At 36.9% G+C, this 27,420-nt stretch overlaps 1 protein-coding gene across 1 annotated transcript; it reads right to left on the reverse strand.

The window, feature by feature from the left end:
* Nucleotides 1-3,508: 3,508 nt before the first annotated feature.
* Nucleotides 3,509-27,130, reverse strand: LOC140150795 (F-box/WD repeat-containing protein 2-like). The gene is made up of 7 exons (XM_072172918.1): nt 26,957-27,130; nt 17,797-18,378; nt 12,700-12,894; nt 11,274-11,407; nt 9,536-9,622; nt 7,761-7,936; nt 3,509-5,530 (listed from the first exon to the last, which is right to left on the reverse strand). Exons 2-7 carry the CDS (start codon nt 18,299-18,301, stop codon nt 5,233-5,235), a joined length of 1,395 nt encoding a protein of 464 aa, XP_072029019.1. The 5' UTR covers nt 18,302-18,378; nt 26,957-27,130; the 3' UTR covers nt 3,509-5,232.
* Between the last annotated feature and the right edge of the window lie 290 nt (nt 27,131-27,420).

Here is a 27,420-nt window from a genome sequence, read left to right on the forward strand (position 1 = left end):
ATTGCTCCCATTGCGCCCAAACTTGGTGGGTGGGTGGACCTTGGAATAACAAACAAAAGTTTCCACGGTGATCTTTTCGTCAGACCTACGGTTAAGAGGTCATAGGTCAAGAAAGGTCAAAATGTTCAACTGTCCCTATGGATCTCAAACTTGGTAGGTGGGTGGACCTTGGACTAACAAACAAAAGTTTACACGGTGACCTTTTCGTCAGACCTACGGTTAAGAGGTCATAGGTCAAGAAAGGTCAAAATTTCAAATTGCCCCTCTGGAACTCAAACTTGGTGGGTGGGTGGACCTTGGACTAACAAACAAAAGTTTCCATGGTGATCTTTTCTTCAGAAGAGGTCAAACAGGTAAACATTTCAAATTCTCTATGGAGCTCATACTTGGTGGGTAGGTGGAAATTGGACTAACAAACAAAAGTTCCATTGTGACCTTTTTGTCAGACCAATAACTATGACAGCCGAGAACCGCGAAATACGGGTAACCGCCTAGTATATATATATTCTTTAATTCAACTTACGAATATAAGTCCGAAAGTGAGAAAATGAACAGAATGCAATTATTTGGCATTCACAAGGTCCAAAAAAGGGCAATTTCAGGGGAAGGTCAACTTGTGCAAGGGCACTTTTATTTTGAAAAGGGTCTACTTTTTGGAAGTCCTGAACCCCCAACATAAATCCTGTGTATGGGCCCGATTAAATCATAAAAGTAGATCCAAGGCGCTGATTCCATTTGGATATCAATCATGGAAAGGATAATAATGTACCTCTGGATTGGGAAGATTACCCTTCATACAGCTAATAATAACTGTAGTTACAATAGATTAGCACCCTTTGAGGTTTGGATGTTGTGTCATGACCTTTGACACATCATCTAACTTTGTCTTGTGTCTTTAGCATCAAAAATAATATCCATCGCAAAGGATACCTTGTGACCATTCCCCCTGCAGGAAACAAATTTGTTGACCCTATTGACTGTTTAAAGGTGTACATCCAGAAATCTATTCCACATAGACTATTGTGTGAGCTGTTTGTGACACTTTAAGTCGCCATATGGAACAATCTCTGAGGGAACAGATACAGAACAACTTCATATGCCATTAAGTTTGCTGGCCTGCATGGGAAATCGCCGATTCACAGCAAAATCATTTTGCCCAACAGCAGTGACTGTCGCATTCGGATCAGGATGTGATCCTGACATTACATTAAGTAAAATGGGAAGGAAGGAAGGAGTGCCCCTTGGTACTCTGTGACCACTACATGCAATCTCTTAGACTATGTAAATAAACTCTCCAAACATGATTGACTGCAAAGAAATTTTGAAATTTTGTGAGTGTATGTTGTAGTCAAACCTGCATATCATGTAATTGTACCAATAACATAGTCTTGCATGAGTAAACAAATCCATTCATTCAGTGCCAAAACATGCCAGAGGTATACTTTTTTCTATTGTGTTACACCAGGGATATAAAATACACATGGGCTGAATTGAGTCCATCTTCTCGCTCAGGTCATATGCAAATTGGTAGAATTAGTATAGATATTTTTTTTCACCTCCATTCTATTTATGTTAAAGAGTTGTAATACAGTGAGTCAATAAATACTTGATACATACTGATGGAATGAATACAAGCTTCATGAGTAGAGGCTGTGTCACTACTACAAGCTCCTCACAAGAACCGGTGTGCACCAGTCTACACTTTGTATGGCTTATAATTGGTCAAAATTATTTGGGTTTTGCTACTTTGTGCATCAATAAAGTACCAACTTATACTCACATGAATTAAAATAAACGCAACTAGCATTTAAAGTGCTTCACTCAACTGCATTCATCCCATCCTATATCAATACACAATGTTAAGAGTCTATAATCATTTTCACCAATTATAAGCTAAACAAAGTTTACCTCATGCAGGGCTGTCATCTTTTTGGAATTGCTTTGCAACAGATATTGTACAAAATGACACAAGTTGATTAAATATTTGTATTTGACGCATCAGCACCGCTCTTCACTGGTGTGTCTGGGGGGGGGTGGATAAATCCTCAGCTGGCACTTGGTGTGCCATTTTAGACCATTATTGGTTATTTTCATGTAATATTTGGAGTTTTGACGCTTCGTGCCATTTTACTACTTTGGCAACTTTGCCAGGATATGTGAGTGTCCCATTGCCAGTTGACAGCCCTGCCTGATGACAGACAGACGGACAGACTTGAGAGTCAGCAATTGACATGTGAGAGAGAGAACAGGGTTGTGTTCAAATGCTACATACCACGCTACATGTATGCCCCATGTACAAAGAGTATATCTGATTTAGAAATTAATTACACACATGTATATACATTGTTTGACTTTGAGAACATGCTAATTCACAAACAATACATGTGATGATACTAATTTGTGACACGATCTGGTCCATGGGGGCCAAAGGCGGCAAATTTGAAACTGAGATAAAGGTAAAAATATGGGTAAAAAAACAATGAAATACATAAGAAAATCTTCATAACTTAAGAACCAAGTATGCTAGACCTTTGGGTTTTTTGTATGTATAATGTAATAATCACAGTAACTCCTTTGGCCCCCATGGAGCAGATTGTGGGACTCACATACTCATTTTGAAAGCAGACTAATTCAAAACACCTGCAGTGTGCTATTCCAGTTGAAACATATACACCCCATATGGATGACATTCCCTTAATCTACCACACAGGGAGTGTGAATTTCAAATAGGGTTACCTGAATGGGTGACTCCTTTTGAAATCTACACCCCCTGTGTGAGAGATTAAGGTCATGTCTTCCATAGGGGGTGTATGGATTTCACCTGGAATGCCCCCATCCCAAGTAAAAATACAGTATACAAATATTGACTGCTCATATGAAGGTAATGGTGCAAAAGAACTACCCAAAATGACTGTGGACTGTAGACCTAATATTTTCACATGAGCACCATTTCATAAATAAAGAGCAGTTGATATTTGTTTTATATAACACATAAAGATGTTTCTGAATCCTGTCATCATAAGCTTAGGCCTACAATTTAATTAGCTTATTGCTAAGGCTAGGCTAGGTCATGGTCGATCATGGCATAGGCATGTTGTTACAGAGCTCTATGAAAAAGAAGTTTTTACTCACTGAATCTGTGAAGGTTATCCTTAATTAATTCCAAATCTAAAATGGAATTGCGACCTCCTTTACATAAATTACAGACTAAGATTTGCTGCTTGAAACACCGTCCGTTTTGACAATGCCTAAGCAAGATGCTGATATGCAATGCAGGGTAAAAAGTTCCCATAAAAAGTGCTAATGACCGGCTGTGACTTCATCACCGGTCAATAGTACTCTTTTACTCTGTCCCAGTGAAATATCCAGGAAATAGTATTATTTCATGTCACGTAATATAGTATCCGCCAGGGCTCCCGCTAGCCTTAGAAAGCTCTGCGTCCGACTGGACACACAACTGTAAAACCTGGTCATGAAATGTACGTCCCACAATTTTTTTTTGTGCGCAGCGTCAGTACATATGTTGATGTATTGGGCAACAGGCAATGCCATTTGACAGGGCTCCTGATTGCCGGTTTCAGTTTGATGCAAATATTTGATATTTTCTTCCATTTTCCTGATGAGATTTTAAAGATATATGTATATAATTCTCTGTAACAAATTACGTGAATGCAAACTTGCTGACACTGGACGATAATTAAGAAATTTGAATTTCTGCTCTCATGTTTTGAGCTTAAAGGGGAATTGACACATCTGTCAACAGGAGTAACATTTTACTGCCTTTTAATAGATGTACTTAAAATTTTGTGGACGTGTGGTATGTCATATTTGTCCCAAGACCAAGGCTACTAGACCAGTGTGTATGTATACTTTTGTCCTTCAGTTGTCAATTCGCGTTGGCATTGTTTATATTTTGTAATTGGTGGAAGTGATATGACACAGTAAACATGCATGACAGTGGACTTTATTCTTCAGACTGTCTAACCAATTTTCCCCTTTAAGAATAAGTGATTCACATGTCGTCCTACTATGAGAATTTCCATTGACGTTCTTGACCTGGAAGTTGTCGCAAAATAAAGTCAACAATTCTAACTTGTTTACTGATTGGTCTATGTTGCTAATTTAATATTTATTTATGTACGATGGAGATTTGGCAATTTCAGTTCATGGGAAATAATTGAGTAAGCTTAAACTAGCTTGATAGTGTTACGAAATTCACTTGCGTCCATACCGACGTAATGCATTGATGCAGGAAAATCATGTCCTGGATGAACGGATGTGGCTTAGCAGGAGCCTTGGTATCCGCGAATGACATGACAGAAATATTTTTATGTGTTACATAATATCTGCTATGTGTTGCTTTTTTACATATGTACTGGGTTTTTACCAGCAGACTATCACTTGACAAATCAAATGAGTAATGAATTTATATAGTACAGACACTTTACTTGTATTTTAGTACCTACGGGTGGGTGATTGAAATCTTAACTGATGTCATCAGCAAATATTTCAATGACTCATCACACAATATGTGTATACCGTATTGTTTGTAATAAACGCCCCGGGGGCGTTGCATTTTTCCAAATGGGGGGCGTTTATTGGAAGTGAATTGTGAGTGAAAAAAGCTTAAAAATCGGGTTCAATTTCCCGATGGTGCTCCTGTTAAAAGGAGGGATTTACGACCATACAAGATGGCGGCGCCCACTGAAAATTACAATTTAAGTGGGAAATACAACAAAATTACACCTGTAAGTGCATGGAATTAGTGAAATTTTACCATAATTAGGCAATGAATGGATGGGAGTTGAGTCAAAATAGGTTTTTCCATGCAATTTAGCGATCGTGACTGCCATTACTGATGCAAGTTTTAAGCTTACCTACACGATATGGCATGGAAATGTTTGCATTTTTGTCAATTTTTCACACAAAAATTGGAGGGGGGCGTTTATTAGAGGGGGAGCGTTTATTACAAACAATACGGTACATGTATATTAATACGGCTTATAATCTTGACCATATTCAGCGATATTGGTAATGCATCATGCTTTCATACTATGCACTGTTACACTAGGTCAAAGATAACTGGGAATTGTACATTTTGTACTGGAGTGCAGAATCCTGTACATGAGATAATGAGATTAAGTGGACTGTTGTGAATGAGTTGTACATGGTCGTGACATATTCCAAATAAATAATATGGTCCATAGGCCACATACATCAACACATGTGGTATCACCTCTTAATGGGCACACCCCTCCATCTGACAAGATGCAAGCTATAATCTGGCATACTAGTAGCAAACACAAGTCCTTCTTCTTCATCCAAACCAAACCCATCCAGCCATTCAATGCTGCCAGCAACAAAATTAGAACCCCGTTTGGAGCGACGATAGGTCGGGAGACGCCATGAGGAAATGCTTTCATGTGTCTGAGTGTTGAGGATATTGAGGCTTTTTTGATCTAAGAAGAGCATGAAGGTTGTACCGTAGCCTAGGAGAACTAAATTGGTGTAGTCTGTGTGGGGAATCAACCTAGAAAAGAAGAAAATAATCACATTAAAATTAGGAATTCAATCATGTTTCACCATTATTCATCACTGTTTCAACAACTCTTCCTATACCTTTGTACAGGCACTAAAACATTGTTAATCTGTGATGAATTCACACTTTTCCAGAAGCATATCTATGCGAAAGCAAGTTAAAGGAAATGTGCATAAGCGTTACATGCAAGTGTGTAAAATTTGTCATGCCTGGAACTTATGTTTTTATAATTTATGTTGAATACAGTTGGAGGTAGCCCCTTAACATTGCCATTTTATTCTGTAGTTTTATTGCTGAAATCATAAATCTTCTTGTAAGGTTGAGTGGCACTGACTAACTGACATTTGTTATGAAATGTGAATTAGATGATCTTTAGCTTGTTTAATTGTTGAAATGGATTCAATCATGTTTCCCGCTGTTCATCACTGTTTAACAACTCGTGTCCGGTGCGTCTGCATGGTTTACTTCACTCGGGTAGCTAAAATTAACAACAGCGAGTCTGTGTCGTTCTGCATAGACACAGGTAGTTAAATGGTGATGAGCAATGGTACAACATGATTGACTCCCTTTCAACAACGAAAACAGGTTACAGATTATATAATATAATTATTTTATGAGGAATGTCAGTTTAGTCATTAGCACTCAACATTACAGGTAGATCAATGATTTCTCTCTTGATATCAACAATGAAACTACAAAATAAAATAGCAATGTTAAGGGCTGGGGTATGAACGTTTGGACAGTATTTATTTTGGGACATTAGAGCACATCAGACATATCGAATTCCATTCTGAATACGAAGAATGTCATTCTGATATCAAATAATTTTGATTTTTTGAAATTCACAATTTAATACACATTTTATGGCAAATCATTAAAATTGATATTTTTGATATTTAACAGTACTTGAAGTAAACTTTATAAATCTGATGATTTATACTTAAAGTGTATGTAGGTGGGATGAAAAGCCGACGATCAATTGAAAATTTTGACCTTTTCAGATTGAAGATATGGATTTTTTCCCAAAACACCAAAAAAAAAATTAGGCCTTTTGGGGAAAAAATCCATATCTTCAATATGAAAGGTCAAAATTTTCAATTGACCGTCGGCTTTTCCTCCCTGCTACATACACTTTAAGAATATATCATTAGATTTATATAATTTACTTCGAGGACTGTTATATATCCAAAATTTGAAAAATATCAAATTTTTATAATTTGTCATAAAATTTATATTTTATTGTAATTTTCAAAAATGAAAATTATTTGATATCAGAAAGACATGCTTCAGATTCAGAATGCAATTCGATAGGTCTGAGGCGCCTCATGTCCCACAAAAAATACTGTCGAAACGCAATAAACGCTTCGTTTTAGATCCCTTAAGCAGCTTCCTCCAAAATAATGAATTAAACGTTGAAGCATGTATACGCACACAAGTTCCAGGCATGATGAATTTTATGTGCTCATTTGGTGAGAACAGATTTAAATTTTGGCTTGTAATGTTTCAGCTGGACAGATTAGTTACAGGCCCAGACTGCATGTGGTTATCATGAACAAACAATTTGTTACAATGCAAACTTATACGCTATTATCATAAAAATATAACCTAAATGATGTTATCCCTAAAAATTGCTGTGCAGTATATCAAGCCCTGTTTGTGGGACTTATTTCCCAAGATTTGCTATAAGGTCATCATTTGTGTACGGGCTTGTCATTGTGGCAATCGCAGTGGCAATTTAATTTTTGCTGAGAAGCAGAACCAAAAAATAAGTGTGAGAGATGGAAACTGTAAGTCACAGCAGAGCACAGGGAAAACAATGTTGATGGGAAATATGTATGTATCAGACAAACCCATTCTTGTTGTAGAACAGCGACACTGCATTCATATGCGTGTCAATAACTATGAAACTGTGAATGATATTTGATGCTGAGAAAGTGGGGTCTCATCCTCACTTTCATATGGTGTTTATCACATGTGTGTATCCCCAAATTAATAGTCTAATTCTTTACTCTGCAATAGGGGACATCATGTCTAACTCCTGCATTTTGCACCCTCTAGGTTTTTTAATTTCTAATAGCATAGTAATATGGATATCCCTGTTTATCTATTAGGCATAGGGGGTTATCCCAGTTTTACACATTTTATAAACGAACACACACCTCTACACCCAACAACTTTAAACTGAATTAGCTTTTTAAGTGAAACTATGATGATACCTTACCTTAGAAGATCATAAGTTTTGAAATTCCAGACGAGAATGCCAATATCAGATGCACATACAACACAGGCACCATCAAACTGTAACCTTGGCAGGAATGACTGACCCCTAGGGATGGAGGTTGGGTAGGTCAATGTCTTCATACTACTAGTGTTCACTTCAGGCCACACACACCATACCTGTCAAAATCATGGTAGTAAACAATATTCAACTGAGATCAAATTCACTTGCAATCATTTACAATTAACTACCGTAACCATCCCGGTATAAGCCCCCCCCCCCCCTCATGCCAAAACTGGGCTAGTGCTTGATTAAAAAAATATTTCAAATTTGTATGACATTCATGCCTAATGTAGCAGTAATTTCTATCATCTCTGTCAATGTGACATCTCTGTCACTGTCAATTTTTAACTGACATTTTTTTGGATTTGCTTGTAAATGTGAGAGAATTTAATAGCAAAGCCCTGGTTTGATTTACAAACTTGGCCAACATTACTTCTGGGCTTATAGCCGGGTGTAACATTGTTTCCAGAATGTTTTGAAAAAGCTGAGATTACTGGTTCACTCTTGGTTTGCACACACAACTGTTAGCATTGACTTTGTGTTGTGATCATTTTGATTGTGGTTCTGAACACACTTAGTGTGAACCAGTTGACCTGGCTATGATTGATTTTGAATGTCACCCCACGATGCTGAATACCTGCATGGTTCTGGTACTTTATCATATTTTCATGAACTTATCATATCTAATATCGTTGGACCTACCACATTTTATAGCAATATTTGAACACATTCCAAATTTGAATACATCAAATTGTGTGTAACATTGATCTAAACAGACCCATGTTATTTGATTGGAGGACTATTAGATCATGTGTCATTCTCAATAACTGATCCAAAAAATTGAACTGTGAAGATACAATTGGTTTAAATGCTGTGAACAAAAAAGGTACATATATAGTTGTGTAGTACTAGTTATGGGCATAGTGTTATACACTCTTTTGCTTTTAATATCCAAATCACCAGAGCAATATAATTCAAACTTTGGTAACAGATTGTTTTAGGCATGAGTGCACGCACAGACAGGTCTCAATTAACTTGGGCCACCCACTCAAATGTGAGTGTAGATATTTACAAAACAAATCATACAGTAGTTTCCCAAGAGGAATTCATACAGGCATCCCAACACCATATGGCACACTCTGGTCACATGACATGAGCTCCCAGTTTGGCCTCACCCTGGGTGGTACTACATAATATATTGAAGACTGCGGCCAGAGTGGGGCCAAATGGTGTTGGCATGCAGGTATCAATGCCACTTGAGTAAATACTGTATGATTTTGTTTTGTAAATACCCACCATTCACCATTTGTTTTGTAAATATCTGGGTCAGAGTGAGGCAGCCCCACTAGAGTGAGCCTGGTTTGTGCACTCATACATTATGGTAGGCCTCAAGGTAGAAAACACAATGTGGAAAAAAATGGGACCACCCACCTAAAACTGAATCTATGGTAAAAACGACACTTTACTTACCAGCCTCAAAAGAAAACAATAGAGGCTGTCAGCCTTTCGCCATCTTGTGGGTACAAATGATCTGTGTGTTCATGCGTCGGACATTACGCGCAGGGAGCAGTTTGCCACGCAGCTGTTATCGCGCCTCAACGCGATGATTTTGCTGCTCACGCATGGAGATCGAACGACCATTACAGCGTGTACCCACAAGATGGCGGCATATGACGTCACGCTGACGGCTTCTATTTCCATGAAAATGAACTTACCCTTATTTCTGATTTATCCATACTTAATAATACTTGGTCTCCCTTACTAAATGTATCTGAATCTACTCTGCAGGGCTGAATTAAGACCTGCAAGAAACAAAGCAAACAAGCAAACAAGCATACAAACCCTTAGAACACATACAAGCAAACATACAAGCCCTTAGTATTTAAACACATGCATACATACATACATATTACAAGCGCTTAAGGGATCCAAAATGAGCGTTTATTGCGTTTCGACAGTATTTTTGTGGGACATGAGAGCACCTCAGACCTATCGAATTGCATTCTGAATACGAAGCATGTCTTTCTGATATCAAATAATTTTCATTTTTTAAAATCACAATATAATACAAATTTTATGACAAATTATAAAATTTGATATTTTTTAAATTTTTGATATATAACAGTCCTCGAAGTAAATTATATAAATCTAATGATATATTCTTAAAGTGTATGTAGCAGGGAGGAAATGCCGACGGTCAATTGAAAATTTTGACCTTTCATATTGAAGATATGGAATTTTTTCCCAAAAAGACCTAATTTTTTTTGGTGTTTTGGGAAAAAAATCCATATCTTCAATACGAAAGGTCAAAATTTTCAATTGATCGTCGGCTTTTCATCCCACCTACATACACTTTAAGTATAAATCATCAGATTTATAAATTTTACTTCAAGTACTGTTAAATATCAAAAATATCAATTTTTAATGATTTGCCATAAAATGTGTATTAAATTGCGAATTTCAAAAAATCGAAATTATTTGATATCAGAATGACATTCTTCGTATTCAGAATGCAATTCGATATGTCTGATGTGCTCTAATGTCCCAAAATAAATACTGTCCAAACGTTCATACCCCAGCCCTTAAGTGAAGCCTTGTGCTGACCAGCTACTTTATGGCAATGTCATACAGGTAAGGTATATGTCAGCTCATATTTGACAACTGGGCTTTTTAATTTAAATAGATGTACAAAAAATTTGTTGCCTTATTCCTTTCAGAGCGTACAGTATAACTGTATGTATTGGAATTTGATTATATACTACATGTACATGTAGGTTTCAGCCATGCTGTCACTTCTGATGTCATTAGATATATTCCATTCACTGGCAGAGGTTTGTGGATATGCACAAAAAATGCAGCCAACGAAGCTAAAATCAGTACAACTCAGATCTACCACTGATTACAGGGCGTCTGTCTCATCAAATGTCTTTATCCGAAAAGAAGGAAATAAGACAGGAATAGAGAAGATGAACAAAGTCAATTAGTGTGTATACAAAGTCTCGGAACTCTCTCTCTCTCTTCCTCTTTATAAGAAAGGTATAAGTTCCCAAAGATGAAATTTATTTAAAGGGCAGCTTTAGGGTCCAAATTTAGACCCTCCCTCCCCCAACTTTAAGTGGCTGCTACAGAAAGAGCTACAGACCTCGAACTGGCAGGCTTTTAATATTTCTACAGGTACAACATTTGAGTAAAATATAAAGCAAGAGGTGATCAGGTGGGAATCCACCTTGATTTGGTATGGACTGACCCATATTACATTTTGATGTTTGAGTGAAAATCACTACAAATCCTCAAAGACTTCACACACAAAACCCAGGTGCACCCTTAAAAGTTTATCTAAATTTAATGAAATTTTACATGATGTATTTTACCCCAACAACAATATTAGAGGTTGGTCCGTTAAAAAATCCAAACTTTTGTATTCAATTGTGTATCACCCTATCTACTGCATACCTGTGTGACCCAGTCTGTATGTCCATGCAATGTATTGATGAGATTGCCGCTACTTAACTGCCAGATCTTCACTGTTGTGTCTGCTGATCCACTTATAAGAAGGTCTAATTCATCTACATACTCCACACTGAAAACTGAACAAATAAACAAGATGATTTTGATTTAAACGTTTGATCCAAACACAAGGAATTAATTCCTACCTCGGAATTTTCAGATGGTACTCCATCTTTCATCAGCGAGTGAGTGACTGTATCAGGTCGTGATCTTTCTGACCTTAAACATGATAACAGACTCGTAGACTCCTGAGAGTTTGAACTGGCCCGTCTTTGTTGAGAGCTGGTTGGTTGGCTTTGATGTGAACTGCTTCCTTGACTCCACATTGTAACCACCTGCTGTCCGTGTCGAGTAAGTGAACTTTATCCAAGTCCACAAAATGTCCCGGAGACTCTATGTGGATATGATTTGAGACCTCTGATGCTGTACTACTGGGCCTCCTATGTTCCTGAAACCGTGTTTTCAAGGAGCGTTCAGCTTCACCAATATAAGCTTCTTTGCACTGTCCGTTACAGTTTTGCCCTGGCAAGGGATGTAATAAACCAAACCTGTAATGTCCTTCATTTCTGTCTTGTCCTTGGATGACACAAGGATTTATCTTAGTGTGCGAGTTGGTTTAAAGAACACACTGAAAATAAGATGAAACTTTGAAAGCAGATTATTCATCGATTCAAGATAAAAGCAGATTATTCATCACACTCATTGGCTATACAAAAGGTGGCTCAGAAAGATGCCTAGAATCCATTGTCAGTAAGATTTTCCTCAACAGAATCTTTGAGCCTCGCAATGTGAAACAAAATTCTACCCAAGGGAGGGGGGAAGAAGTAATTCCTGCATGATGTTAATGTACCTGAAGCACCCATACAAGAATGCGCCATTCCATTTGAAATCCATACATTCCCCACGGCTGTGAAAAAGACGAGCGTGAGTATAGACAAAGAGAGGGATTCCCTGTCTGGTTTATGATATACTGTCACACTCTGTGACAAAGCTCACCCTCCTCCTATGGCGCATCCTCGCACCTAATACTTCATGAATTCAACCAGCCATTTTATGAACCCTTAACCCTTTAACAATGGATGGATCCACGCTACCACCATTTCTATCACAAACTGCTCAAAGAAGTATCCTGTGCCATGTTTGAGCCACTTCCGGTACTGTCGGGCCTCAAACACGCAAGGTGAGCGGGCTTGTGTGTAGACCATATAAGGACTTGCCTGTCTGGTCTATGACACTAATGCACTTATACCTCTGTGACAATATCACTGCCTCCATGGGATGGAAACAACAGCACTACATTGTATGTGATGTGCAATGTCACTGTCTAAGGAGGATTTCAACAAGAGTCCTAGCTTCCTAACTATATACCTACCTGCACCTGTATGACCCACAAACTGCTGTTTCCTCTCTCCTGTATTCCAATCCCAGCATGCAACAGTGTTATCAAATGATGCAGTGAGTACTTTAGAACTATCAAACTTGATATCAGCTACTGTGTGAGTCTGGAGAACTCTCTGACACTGCCCCGTTCTCACATCCCAAAGTCGCACTGTCAAATCATCTGAGCCTGGTAAGAAAAGATAGCATCATCAATGATTGTGGCTGTTGCCTAGGCTATTACAATGGATATTGTACAAATAATGTACAAATCAAAACATGGTTAACTGTCTACAATATTAAAGTGTCCTACCATCTAGCTCTTCCAGTACTAAAATCTTTTACAAGTTTGGCATGTGCAATCTGTTTCTGGTTCATAAATATCATGAATCAGACTTACCAATATCTAGAGACCATCAGAGAAGAAACAGCAATAACATGCAATCACCGAAAGCGGTACTATTTTTAATACTGGGCTTAAAATTGATTTAAAATTGTCCATGCCAGAGAGATCCAGGCAATATGACAAAATCTGGGAACATGAAGGTTGGCCAAATCGGTTCATACTTTGTAAGATTGATGTACTGGATGACATATTTTCACATGCCAGACTAGACCCACCTGACCCCCCTGGGTAGGGAGATATGGGTACCCCTAATTTGGGGCTTTTGACACAGGTAAATTGCTGTGAAAACAGTTGAAAAATGGCAAAGTTTATGAAGTTATTTTTCTATCAGCAACTTTTCGATTGGATTTTATTTTGAAATATTTGTCAAGAGCATAGTTTATTTGTAATATAGAACTTAAAATTGCAATGATTGGGGTCTTGGGTTTTCAGGAGGGGGTCATCAATGTTACCCCTCTTTAGCATTTTTAAAAAATGTGAAAAAAGTGTAATTTTTAAAGCCCTTTTATGAAAATATACATCTTAAATATTGATTTTTTTTAATGTCAACATTTTGAGGCTATATTGGTCTACTCCAAACAATAAATGGTAGATTCGGGTGTAATCTAATTTGCATAAAATTGGTGTTTCTAGACAGTATTTTCGCCTAATAAATTTCTTGAAAATGATATTGTAAGTCTAAAAATGGGAGGAAACTGAATGTGACAATTCTATTTTTAGTCTTAAAATGCTTAAAATGTTTTCATATGGTGACATTGTTTTAGATTTTTCTAAACAGAATCATGTCAAGTCTGCAGAAGTGTTTCTAAATACAAAACAATTCATATTGAGCTCTCTTAGTAAAATACAAAACAGAAATACTGAATACAAGACTACCTTGTGATAAACCATGATGAACAAAATTGCAATATATATGTAGGTCCATTGTGTAGGCCTATTGTGTATGCATTTTTAATTATATCATAATATTGTTTTTATATATTAATAAAAAGTATGCCTAAAAGCCTTCAATGTTATGAGTAAGAAACTATGATATTAGTTGGCTATAATAGCTGATAACTAACATAAATCACAAGAGTTTATAAAGGAGTAAGTTAATCGTTTCTAATAAATTGGATCACAGTTTACATTCACAAATAATTATTCTAGAAACACTATACTGCAAGTGCCCAAGACTTTTAGCCATAGGATGTAGTTCTAGTAGGCCTAGCTAGTAGCGGGGGCAGATATGGTATTTTATGATCTTCAATTTCATGCTATACTGCTTGAACTGCAACTGCCTTATAAATACTGAAATATTCACTCAATCAAAACAGGATTTTATTCAATTACAATCGCAAAACGATTGTACTGTTTTTTGGACAGTTCTTCTTTTTTCTTCTGTCAAACATGTAATGAGCCATCGGCCATATGCTATAGGCCAATGTAACCATATTTGGTCACAAGGACCAATGGGTGGGGCACAAATGTTACATGACCAACTCGGGGTCAAAGGTCATCCATAGGTCATTATGGCCAAAATGTGATTTTCACTCAAAATGCTTCATCTTCCACAAATTACATAACACAATGACGTCACGTGAATATCTGCATCGGCTTTAGCTAATGTCTAAAAGTTGAACAAAGAATTGAGGTCAAAGGTCATTAAGGGGGTAAAATCTTATAATTGCATTATCTCAACATCCGTAAGGGATATGGGGCTCAAACTCGGTGACAACAAATCTCATGACCAGGAGAACATTTTACAGGGGTCAGGGCAAAGGTCATGCAGAGGGCAAATTTTAAAAATGCATTTTCTGTACATCTGTACGGGGTACGGGAACTCAAACTCTGTGACAACAAACTTAATGACTAGGGGAATATTTTGGAACACTTTGCAGGGGTCAGGTCAAAGGTTATCTGGGGTCAAATCTTATCATTTCTTTTTCTGGACATCTGTAAGGGGTATGGGGCTCAAACTCAGTGACAACAAACCTCATGACCAGAGGAACATTTTGCACGGTCAGGTCAAAGGTCATGCAGAGGTCAAATTTTAGAAATGTATTTTTGGACATCTGTCTGGAATGTAATTCATAGGCCTACATTTACATGCGAGATATACAGGTTGTATTAAAACGATTGGTACCAATCCATATTTTGTTTAAAAAAGCAAACTTCTTGGAACATCATGATATCAGACATGTTATGTTATTTGTTCCTGCGAATAAAATAACATGTTTGATGTATATGATTTAATCAAAGTATCTATTCTTGCTGGAATACTTAGATTGTACTTGAAATATTTGAGGTATAAAATTGTATACTTTTCAATAAAAAATTGAGCAAAAAGTTGTTCTATATTATCATGATTATCAGGATCAAAAATATCAATGGACGATTGAGAGTAAAATCCAAGAATCTTGTCTTTTTTGCAATGTCCAACAAAAAGTAACAGATTTTCATTTGAGATACCCAAAATTAATATTGCGAGTATCCTGCTTTTTTTTTTTTCTTTTGTGGTTACTTTGTAACTTGTTAATAGACATTTTCAACAATGCCACGATAATTGTATTTCAAACACTAGTATGAGGTAACATTTTGTTTTCTTACATTATATTATTTATAGGCTGATTGTGATATTTGTAAACAAAACAAATAAGTGCACAGCCAATCTACGTTGTGACAATTTGTAGATGGCTTAGAGGAATGTAACTTTGCACTTTCAGCTTCAAACAAGATCTTTAGATGTCAAGTCAACTCGAAAATAATGTTGACACTTGTTGCTGAAGCAAATGAACCTCAAGATCTACATAAGAATATTTATTCTTATGATACTATTCTTGCATAAGATTCTGGCATACATCATGTTCATTCGATTTTAGTATACGTGCAACATGGCATAATGCATGAAAGACATACGATATCTTTCAGCTTTATGATTGTTTAATTAAATGAGATATATATAGAAACATCTACATTTTAAAGGTTTAGTAATGTTTAATTTTCCATTTATTATCAGTTTGGTAACTTTAGTCAACTTTATAATGAAGAAATATGTGCTTCCTTAACGGAGATTTTCAGTTTTGTGATCTTGCTAAAATATTATAGAAACACTGAATTTTCTATTAAACCAAGCAACACCATCCAAAGATAATCTGATTTGTTTCCCACAGACTAGGCCTACAGCCTAAGGTTGGTTCATTTGGAGGAAGATCAAAACAAAACAAAATTTGGATGTATATTCTATAGAATGCTTGTGAATTCATTTAATAAAAATTTTAAAGAAGTTCTGAGGGAGGCCAAATGATTATGGGGGATGCTTGAATTATTATTTGTTAACTATAATGTTCACTAGAATGTATGAGGTATAATGAGGTAATAATTTTTGTATTACAATTATATTGTTTATTACAATCGTTAAAAACAAAGCAAATAAGGCATGGTCTACGTTGTGACAATTTGAGAAGGCTTCGATCGTTATCAACATTTCCAAAAGCAGCGTGAAAACAGCAATACATGGATCTTAATGTAGCGATTCCTCAAAGCAACATTGCACTTTCAGTTCCATACAACTTCTTATGTGTAAGCTAGAATATCATTTTGACACTTGCCTGTCCTCAGCTACATGTAGTACAATTAGGCGTCGAAAAGAACGGTAACATGCAAAGTGTCATCATGATTATGCACTAATAAAAAACTGAATTGCTAGGTCTATAATAACTCATATTTATATGTTGATGCTAAATAATGTTGTATGATCATGATTTAATTCCTAAGGAGTGCTGCCGTTACCAAATAATTGTTTATTTCTTACTTTTGTTTGAATCTGTTCATAAACGGTTTGTTCAATCAAACTGTTCTTTAAAATTCCTGAGTGTTTGACCAAGTATTTTAGGTTTTTCTCATTTTAGATCAAATAAAATCTAGAAACACTTACATTTTAGTAACATTTTGCTTTTGTTATCCATGATATTAAAGTTTAAAACCTTACACCACATAATAACCAGCTCTAAATAAAGTATGTAGTTGAAATAATCACATATTTCATTAATATTACAATATTTTCAGTTTGTAATATTGCTAAAAATACCACATAGAAACACTGTATTTTCTTAAAAAAGCAACACCGCCCCAAGATATTCTAATTTGTTTCTCACAGCCACATGTTGGGTCACTCTAATGACACCAACAAAAATTCAAAATTTTGATGTATATTTTTTATATTTGCATTTGAATTCATCAACTAAAATTCAATTTTTAAGACATTTTGAGGCGGGGGTATGTTTAGACACCCCTAGAGCCAAATGATAGGGGTTGGTTGAATGTCAATTGTTCCCTGTAATGCCCGGGGTAGATGTTTCCTACAAATACTTAATTTACTAAATAACTTCAACCACTTGTGAAAAAATGAGAATACAAAATTGGCTTAAATTAAAAAATTCATCCATTTTTAAGGGTGTAGATTGTACCAAAACAAATAAGGGCTATAAACCCTTAACAAGGGGGGTCAGAATCCTGAAAAAGTTTCAGTGAGAATGTTTCATCAAACACCCCTACTACACCAAATATGGGCAAATTCGGACAACCTTGATGTTCCTGCCACTGCCTGGCTTTCTCCGGCATGATCAATTAATCTGTGAGGCTCTTATTTTGGGGAAAAAAAGCCCATTAAGACTTTTGTAACAAAACAAGGTCACAGTGACTTACCAGATGCTAATTTTCCTTCTCTGTAATGTAATGCATAAACTCTAGCAGAATGTCCATGCAGGGTTGCACTATCAAATGCAAGTCCCTCCTTCATCTGTCGTAGTCTTAGTCTAGTTCTCCTATATACAGTCTTCCACTCCACACCATTCTGTTCAGGAAGATTTTCCTGCTCCACAATGTTCATTCCTAACAAACGGCACGCCCTCTGCCATGCTTGTGCACATTCGTTCACCATCTTGTTCCAGTGGCGGTTTACAAGACAACACTGGCACAGTGATTCTGCATCAAGCCATGACAGCAAATAATGTCCCAGCTCAGTAGGCAACAATCGCAAGAAGTCTCTCTTCACCAGATCCTCTAACTTTGTGGATAGATGTCGCAGTTGCACACCGCCACAATTGCTGATGAGTCTGTCTAGTACTACACACCTTTGTTGATCACTGACCTCTGATGTAAATGTCTTGGTGACTGCATCCAGCCAAGAGTTAAATGTTTTCTCATCCATTTTTGATTACATCAGATTCAGGGAGAAGAGTTGTGGTTTACAGTTGTTGCAAGTAGATTTGCTATACTGGTACACATCTGGAAAGAATATTTAAAAAGAAACTCGTAGATAATTAGTGAATGAACTAGACATTGTCTGGTTCTATTATATACAAAGCGTCAGTCAGCTACAATTATTGCAATGCCACGCTCCACTTTGATGCTATTCCTTTTTACGAAGGTGATTTCACTTGGAGCTGCTTGTCCCTAGATGAAATCAAATTTGAAAAATTGTTGAAACATAGCTGAAAATCAACTGTTGTGTTGCTAGTGGTTGCATGCAAGGCTTGCGCTCAAGATCGAAGAAGTGGAGCCACTTGCAAAAAACGGGCTGTCTGCAATGTTCAACAATCAACATTTGTTTGTGCAATGTACAGGGTCGAAAAACCTTGACTTTCAAACAAAAAACAGGCCGCCGGCGTCCGTTGCTCGAGAAGTCAAATGCGTTTTTCTCAAATCGGACCTCAGTTACAAAAATGACTGTAAAATTTTTATTTTATACAAGAATGTCATCAGATTTGGAGGATATGTTCTCAATACATTAATGCTTCAAATGAACTATTTAAAATAATTGTACGTATGTTAATTAGATTGTGAAGGTCAATGACCTTTTTACCACTAATTAGCGAGATGGGTATTTTATTATTGAGGAAATGAATATCATGAAGAGAAATGTACATTAGCATATGGCTAAAAATACTGAAATTCAACTAGGATTTCATTAAAAATGAAAAAACGGAACATATAACCGTTTAAGGTGGTACTACACACCTTGATAAATTTGTGACTATTTTTGCATTTTTCTCAAAAATAAAATCACACTGGTAACAAAAGTTATGTATATTATAGGGGTAAGGAATCCAGTTACTACTGGAATTTCAGTGACTCAAGACAAGCGGTACGTTATTTTTGATAAGAAAAGAGGTACCGCTAGAATGGACAATGCATTTCTTTAACATATATAATGAACCCCTTGTCTTGAATCACTGAAATTTCTGTGATGTAATTGGATTCCTTAATTTGCCCCTAAAATATACATAACTTTTGTTACCAGTGTGTAGTTACTTTTTGAGAAAAATGCAAAATGAGTCAAAAAATTTATCAGGGGGTGTAGTACCACCTTAAGGCCAGAGTAAGGGGAGACACATTCGTCCACACCCGAATATGAGATTTCTTGATATTTATCAACACTAAGATGTATTCTTTCACTTGAAATTGATAAAAATACAACTTCCTAATATTTACTTGTATTTTTGCTTGATTTATTTCACTCTTTTCAACTCGAAAGAGTCACATGGCTCAAGACAGCTTAGTAAATTGGCGGGAAATAATGAGTCGGCAATGCGCGAATGCGAAATATTGTTATTACGCGCGCGATTCGCGTCGCATGACGCCTTGCGCAACTCTGCGGCGTATGTCCAACGCAGTCAAAGGCGCATTTGGTATGTTGTTAACGCCAGCAAATGTGATGTAAACAAAACAAAAATTTGCAGTAAAAAAGCCACTTAGATTTTTTTATTATTTTGGATTTAGGCGCACTAAAAACAGACATTATAGATTCATTGGTGCAAAAAGATGCATATTTAGACCATACACAAGATACAGCTTTTACAAGCGTGAAAGTCTTGACGTTTTAAAATATAAGGACGTTTTGTGCATAATTTTGACATTTTTTTACTAAAACGTTGATTTCTCAGAGTTCATTTTTAACAATATTGTACGATTTTTGTGACAAGATAACTCGAAAAATATGCAAGCAAAAGGTAAACCGTTTGCACTATCGTTTAGAGCACATCAAAGTCTAGGGAAGGTTTTCTCATTTTTTCAAAATATTTGTTTTGAACAAAAATATACACCATTATGTGCAATTTTTAGCTTAATAGAGTGACAAAATTGCTTTTTTCACATATTTTTTGCAATATTTGAAAAATAAGACAAATTTCAAAAAAATAAAAAACCTTCCCTAAGTTCACGTCTCTTCTCCATGAAAAACTAACTAATTTTTTTTTACTCCGAACTTTTAAGTTGTCACAAAAAAAAAAATTGGGGTAAAAAAGTGCATTTTTGTGATTTTTTCAAAAACTCGAGATTTTTGAACAAATGTGACGTCACCATGGGATTCCTTGACTCATTTCCTTTCCAAAAATGTATAATTTTATATAGGGCCTACTTTGGACATACAATTCAAAAATAATGATGCTCAAAAAGGTCCGTGTTCTCTCCCATTACTCTGCCCTTAAGTAGTCAGTCATTGTTTTAGTTGTACAAATTAAAGATTCAGAGCTGTCAATACATCATACCCTCCCTAGATTTGAAAAAGTAACATGCTGACATGTGAATTTTCACATAGGCCCTATTGCACACTCCCGCATCCGCCTGCTCCACATCCGCCTGCTCCTCCACCCCTGGCATTTTTCATTTCAACTGATGTGATTTTTTTGCTGAATAATGTATAATTATATGCTTCAGTAGACTGAAAGAGTATAATATTAGGCTTATAATGAGGTATCAACCACTGCTGTAGGATATGGGGTTACGGAAAGCCAATCAAATTTGTATCGCAATTGTAAACTTGTGTAATCCCTCCACCCTTTTAGCATACCGAACTTATGACATGCGACCAACAGCAAAATTTTAGACTGTGCAAAATAGGCAAATCTTGCTCAAAAGATACAGTTGACTCATCGAAATAACTTTCATCCAAATTTCAACATTAACAGCTTAAATAACCTCCGGTGCAAAAAATTGCACCGCTGTCCGCCCGAAAAACCATAGCAAAGCACTCTAGCATCGAATGCGTAACTATTGTGTGCAAATTCGAAGCTGGAGTTCTTGAGTAAACCGTGTTATTTCTATGTGACATTAAATTTTGTTATGGTGACGATCGCTACGGTCATAAATTTGGCCATTTTACAGTCTTCAAATGTACCCCAAATTTTTACACATGCACCAAATATGTTTTCTTTTAAAAGTCTTATTTTCACTTCCGTCTTCCTCGAGAACTCGAGCTTCGAATTTGCACACTATAGTTACGCATTCGATGCCAGAGTGCTTTGCTACATCATACATGTATGGTATTTCGGTCAGACAGCAATGCAATTTTTTGCACCGGAGGTTATTTATTCTGAATTCTGTTATTACCGGTAAATGTTGAAATTTGGACGCAAGTTATTTTGATGAGTCTTTTGAGCAAGATTTGCCTATGACAGCGTTCAAGCTTTGACTTACCTTTGGCTTGTGAAAAAAATATTTAGGGGTGAAAACAGTCAAAATTCTTGATAAACTTTAATGTTTCTAGGGGTAAAATGTCACATATTTTCAGATTTTGGCACTTATAAAACGCCTTATTTTTCACTGATTTTGAGAACATCTTGAACAAAAAATAGGTGAAAATACTCGTTCTGGGCCTTTAAAAAACCTTAAAATCCATGCGCCCCCTGGACCCCCGATAAATCTTCATCACTGCACCGTACCCGCTATGCGCCCGCTCTAACTCACAAAGTCCTCAGGCGCCCTTAACATTTTGGCACTTCATGATCACAGAAATTTTCCAGTTGGTGCTTCAAATAAACTAGTTGAGAAGGCCTGATCTAGAGCAAGTTTATATTTGTTTTAGCCCTGAGAGTCCAGTTTTGAAGGACTTTTTTTTGCGCCAATTTTCACTCAAATTTGAGGACTTCGGGCAGAAATATGCCTGTACATTGCTATGGGAAAAATTTTCAAGTTGATAATTATACATTTTTTATGTCAGATTCAGTTTCTACACCAAATTTCACCCTAGAAAATGTCCCTTTAAGGTTGGTCTGAACCCTGGAATTATGGAAACTTTCAGGTTTGTCTAAAGTATATAAAAGTTCATCTGTGAGGTCTAATTTGGGCCAAAATGCCATTTTTTTGGCTTAAAATCTAAAATAACAGTTTTGGCCCACTTCTTTTAGTGCATCCTAACAAAAAAATTCTTGGGCCAAAATTTTTTTTTTTTATTAATTTTAAAAACTAGATCAAAATATCTAGGACCTGTTTTTTCATTTTTCAGCATTTTTTGACCATTTTTGATGCAAATTTCTCAAAGTTGGTTGAAATTCAAAAAAATGAAAAAACGAGTAGGCCCTACTAGATATTTTGATCTAGTTTTTAAAAATTAATAAAAAAAAAATTTGGCCCAAGAATTTTTTTGTTTCGTTGCACGATAAAGAAGTGGGCCAATAACAGTTATTTTGGGGATTTGGGGCCAAAAATGGCATTTTGGCCCAAATTTGACCTCACAGATGAACTTATCAAGTCTTTGCCATTCTAAATGTGACCCGGCAGCACAAACGAGCCGTAAATTCCCTAAATTGTATTCTGAGTTACGGTGTAAAATGTGTACGAAGGTCATATTCATCAGTAACTTAAGCTGGCCTGACAGTAAGAGGGGGTAGAGAAGGGAAGGGAGATAAGAAGAGGGAGCGATACTTTAGCAAGTAAAGAATATGTACAGAGAAAGGAAAAGAAAGGAATGACAAGTAAATGTAGGCCTTATCTATATAATACGCTATTCTCTGTCTGTTTGTCTGTGACTGCTAATGTGAGGCCGTCGTAGGTCGCACGGGGCTCAAACTTGGTGGGTGGGTGCAGCTTGGTATGAGGAAGAACAAGTTTATATTTTTTAAGGTCAAAGGTCAAGGACGAGGTCAAGTTCAATTGAAGTCTAATTTCAAATACTTTAAATGGCAAATCTAGCCATGCCATTGTGTTGACCTTGGACTTCGTCATACCTACGGTTAAGAGGTCATAGGTCAAGAAAGGTAACAATTTCAAATTGCTCCCATTGATCTCAAACTTGGTGGGTGGGTGGACCTTGAACTAACAAACAAAAGTTTCCACGGTGACCTTTTCGTCAGACCTACGGTTAAGAGGTCATAGGTCAAGAAAGGTCAACATTTTCAATTGTCCCTATGGAGCTCAAACTTGATAGGTGGGTGGACCTTGGACTAACAAACAAAAGTTTCCACGGTGACCTTTTCGTCAGACCTACGGTTAAGAGGTCATAGGTCAAGAAAGGTCAAAATTTCAATTTTCAAATTGCACCTCTGGGACTCAAACTTGGTTGGTGGGTAGACCTTGGACTAACAAACAAAAGTTTCCACAATGATCTTTTCTTCAGACCTACGGTTAAGAGGTCAAAGGTAAAAAAGGTAAAAATTTCAAATTTGCCTATGCCGGAGCTCATACTTGGTGGGTAGGTGGAAATTGGACTAAGAGACAAAAGTTCCATGGTGACCTTTTTTCAGACCTACGGTTGCGAGGACAAAGGTCAAAAAACAAAGATTTCAAATTGCTCATGGAGCTCAAACTTGGTGGGTGGGTGTAACTTTGGCCAAGGAAGCCCAGGTTTGCGTTTGTTAGGTCATCCATGGTCAACGATTTTGAGATCTGCAAAAGCCAATAACTATGACAGCCGAGAACCGCGAAATACTGGTAACCGCCTAGTAATAATTATTATAGAAACTAAACACAGCCCCCCCCCCATAGGCCTAACACTGACAGCACTATAGGCAGCCATTCGATGATGTCAATGCCTTAAATGCGTTACATATTTAAAACGCGCAGTCAGATGTATTTTACACCTGCCAAGCACAAGTCACCCAATTTCGAAAATTGGACGTTGAATATACACTCTCATGAATATTGATTGGCAACATTTTCCAATATGTCAGCGCTCAAATCGGACACAATAGAACAATATTTGTTGCAGCACTACCGAGTGCCTGCCGACCAGAGTCTTAGCCAGAAATCAGAAACCACCCGTCCAAGCAGATACCAAAATTTGACCCTCAAATATAAAACAACTTGTCTATACCCATGGAAGGGTCACTGGGGTCAAATATGTCCTGATTTGGCCTTTACATGGCACTCTGAATTAGTCTCAAGTTCATATAACCTTAAAATCATCTGTTTTAGAGCTATCACATCTGTAAAATCCATAAAATCCACCCGTCTAAAATTAGATTTTAACCCGTCTTAAAGACGGGTGGACGCATGGCTGGCTAAGACCTTGCTGCCGACGCCTTCAGCTGATGAACATTTTGCTAGAAATAAATGATTTTGAGATCTCTTTTGGGAATAAAATTGCCAAATATGAGGAAAAGTACCTCAAATAATTATGTACCGGTACACATCCTTGCAGCTGGCAACAGTGAATTTACGATCTACTGGTCTAGTGAAATGGCTGTCAAATTCTGCACACTTCACTCAATCATCTCATGCAGTTCAATGTAGTCAAAATGTTTTTCTTTTCGGCACTGAAAAAAAATATTCTTGTGGGGTTGTTTTTATGGTGGGCTTTTATGTAATGCTGCTAGCTGCTGCTATAATTATCAGTAGGCTAAATCTATAGATTGTAGGTCTGCAGGGTCTAGTAATTTTGATTCGAATGCTGTTTTGCTTTGCTGAGATGTATTTTCATCGTAATAGGCCAAACCAGACCTATTTTGCATTAATGGTTTTCCTGATTTAATTTGATTATCTTACTGAAAAGTAGGCCATTTTCTTCTTTGTGCAGCCATGGGACACTACAAAACCGAAAAAATAAAAAACTTAAAAAAATAAATTTAAAAAAATATTTTTTTTTAATGCAATTCGGTAATTCCGTTACCCGCCCGAAAAATCTGGGGTACCGGGTACAAAATTACCCGAAAATGCCAGGCCTAATTAATACCTGCCTGTACGTATAGCAGCTCAGGTAATTACTGATTTTTATCCAAGTGGCGCTTGCATCCAGTGTTTGAAATTATCACTTATCCTCTTGTCCAAAAATCACTGAGTCTGGGGACAATCATTCTACAGGATTTTATGGGTAGACAACCTATGTACAGTTGTAAATTCTTGTATCGCGCCCATCTTGTCCTCTTGAACCTAGAGGGTTGAGTGCAGATATCAGAACCGGGGATGCATGCCTGGAAAAAGTGGGGAACTTGGGAACCATGTTCCCAGGAAATTTTGCTATTTGGAGGGAAATTTGTGTCTTCTAAACAAAGAAATACATAAGAAATAATGGGAACATTTTCAATACTGGAGGGAAATTTGGCAAACTTGGAGGGAAATTTGGATGATGTTCCCGGGAAATATTGCATTTTTTTTTGTTCTGCGGGGATGATCCCCCTTCTCTTTTTGAATAGCTCTGACACTTTAACATGCACAGGGATGAGTCCTCCTGATCACGGGACCAACGGCTTTACGTGACTTCCGAATCACGGACGAAGCACATACACTACCTATATCTGCACGTGCTAAGCAGTGTATGGGGGCGAGAAGAAATTCTTCAATTAAATTCTGAAATTTTTTGGGGAGGGAAGAGAATTTTCACCTAAGGCAAGCCCAAGGCTCGAACCCTCGTCGATCGTATCTCCCGGCCGGCAGCGCAACGCCTTAACCACTCTGCCATCTCGCCCTATCATATTGAACTAGTATGTACTTATCCCCTGGACAACCACTATTTTGATTCTTAATGCACTCAAAAACATGACATACGGTAAATATTTTGGGGACAACCAAAATGTTTTGAGGACAAGCAGAATTCATGCTTTAGTTATTTGTCCTCGGGACAACCTCCATATTTTCCTTTATTTCGGACACTGGCACTGCTTGCATCATTTGACCAATGAGATTGCAGAATTTTTGTCAACTAAAGTATAAATGTGTATATTCCGTACAGTATGTATTAATTAAACTCGCAAGTTTAAGACAGTTACGCAAAATCAGAATCAACTGATATTTTGTAGGTATCCTAGGTGAATTCAAATTTGCCATCAAACTGCATCATTTTATATATCAAATTAAAGCCCTTGAGTAAACAAAGCCAAAACTGAAAACCTTTTTTTCATAGCACTTTCCGTAGCAAAGTTACATCTTGTCAAAGCCTGACTTTCATCAAAAAGATTCATCTAGCAAAATTCCCCAAAACGGCATTTCGGGGTTTTTCTAGATCTTAAGTCTCATGGCGTTAGCATCTTTTTTTAATGGGAACTGCTATCAAAATCCCTCTGAAATTCCATGTGCTGGTGACTTATCACCATAAAAAATTATATATTTGGGTCAAGTGAAGTATAGAAAACATATTTATGTAGGTTTCTTTCTTCGGGCACAAGTTTTAAATTTCTATGTAAAATGGCATTGACATTGTCGGCGAATTTGGCTGACCAGCAAATGTGTTAACTAAGCTAAGGTTTGCCTGGGTTACCTATATACCTGCTGAAAAGGCTTTGACGAGTAACCAAGTAGAAGTAGCCTCGTCTAGATGCTGAAAAGGCTTTGACGAGTAACCAAGTAGAAGTAGCCTCGTCTAGATGCTGAAAAGGCTTTGACGAGTAACCAAGTAGAAGTAGAAGTATATTTTGGGAATAAGCTTTTTTTGTGGATAACTACTGAAAAATGTCATAAAAAGAGAGAGGATGCTGGGATCACAAAATAATCCTTTAATCATGTTAATAATACTGCTAACTACATGTATAATAATTAATATTAAGCATTCAATGTCTTGTCTGACTCTGCAGTTTACTTCATCATCATCATCATGTCATGGCATTGATTGCATGCAATCCAATGCATCATCAATCATGAAAATTGAAATGCTTACCAGAAATTCATCAATCACTTTACTGGAAACTTCATTTGCTACTGCCGTGCGTATATCATGGTTTTAATCACACAGTCTAGACCACATTGCGCTCTTAATTTCAAACCTAGTATCTAGAAGTAAGCTTATAATTTGGCAATAAAGTAAAGCTGAGTTGTAATCTAAATCTGCTTTATTTTCTCTTTCGCGCATGCTCAGCCGAAAATAAATGATTTTCTATTTAACTCATCGCTCCTTTTGCGCACATATATACAACATAACACACCGACCTTATGGTCCTTTGGGGAACACCGGACTGCACGACGAATTCAGTAGTTTCCCCTTAGACGAATTCAGTAGTTGGCTCGCTTGATGAGGGCGGTATGATGCTCATGGTTCCAGTGAACACCAGCACATACATGACCCGATGGTATACTTACTTATTCCAAAGTTAAGCCCTTTCCACTCACCACCTCCCACCTCTT

The sequence above is a fragment of the Amphiura filiformis genome, chromosome 4, assembly GCF_039555335.1.
Source record: "Amphiura filiformis chromosome 4, Afil_fr2py, whole genome shotgun sequence".
Taxonomy (NCBI): Eukaryota; Metazoa; Echinodermata; class Ophiuroidea; order Amphilepidida; family Amphiuridae; genus Amphiura; species Amphiura filiformis.

Excerpts from the sequence above, each read along its gene's own strand:
- LOC140150795 (XM_072172918.1), bottom strand. The coding sequence starts at position 18,301 with ATGGATGAGAAAACATTTAACTCTTGGCTGGATGCAGTCACCAAGACA. Across the intron at positions 11,408-12,699 it reads TGTGGGTCATACAGGTGCAG|TTTTCAGTGTGGAGTATGTA; the intron begins GTAGGTATATAG and ends TTATTTGTTCAG. Across the intron at positions 7,937-9,535 it reads TGGATAAATCAGAAATAAGG|GTATGGTGTGTGTGGCCTGA; the intron begins GTAAGTTCATTT and ends TGATTTTGACAG.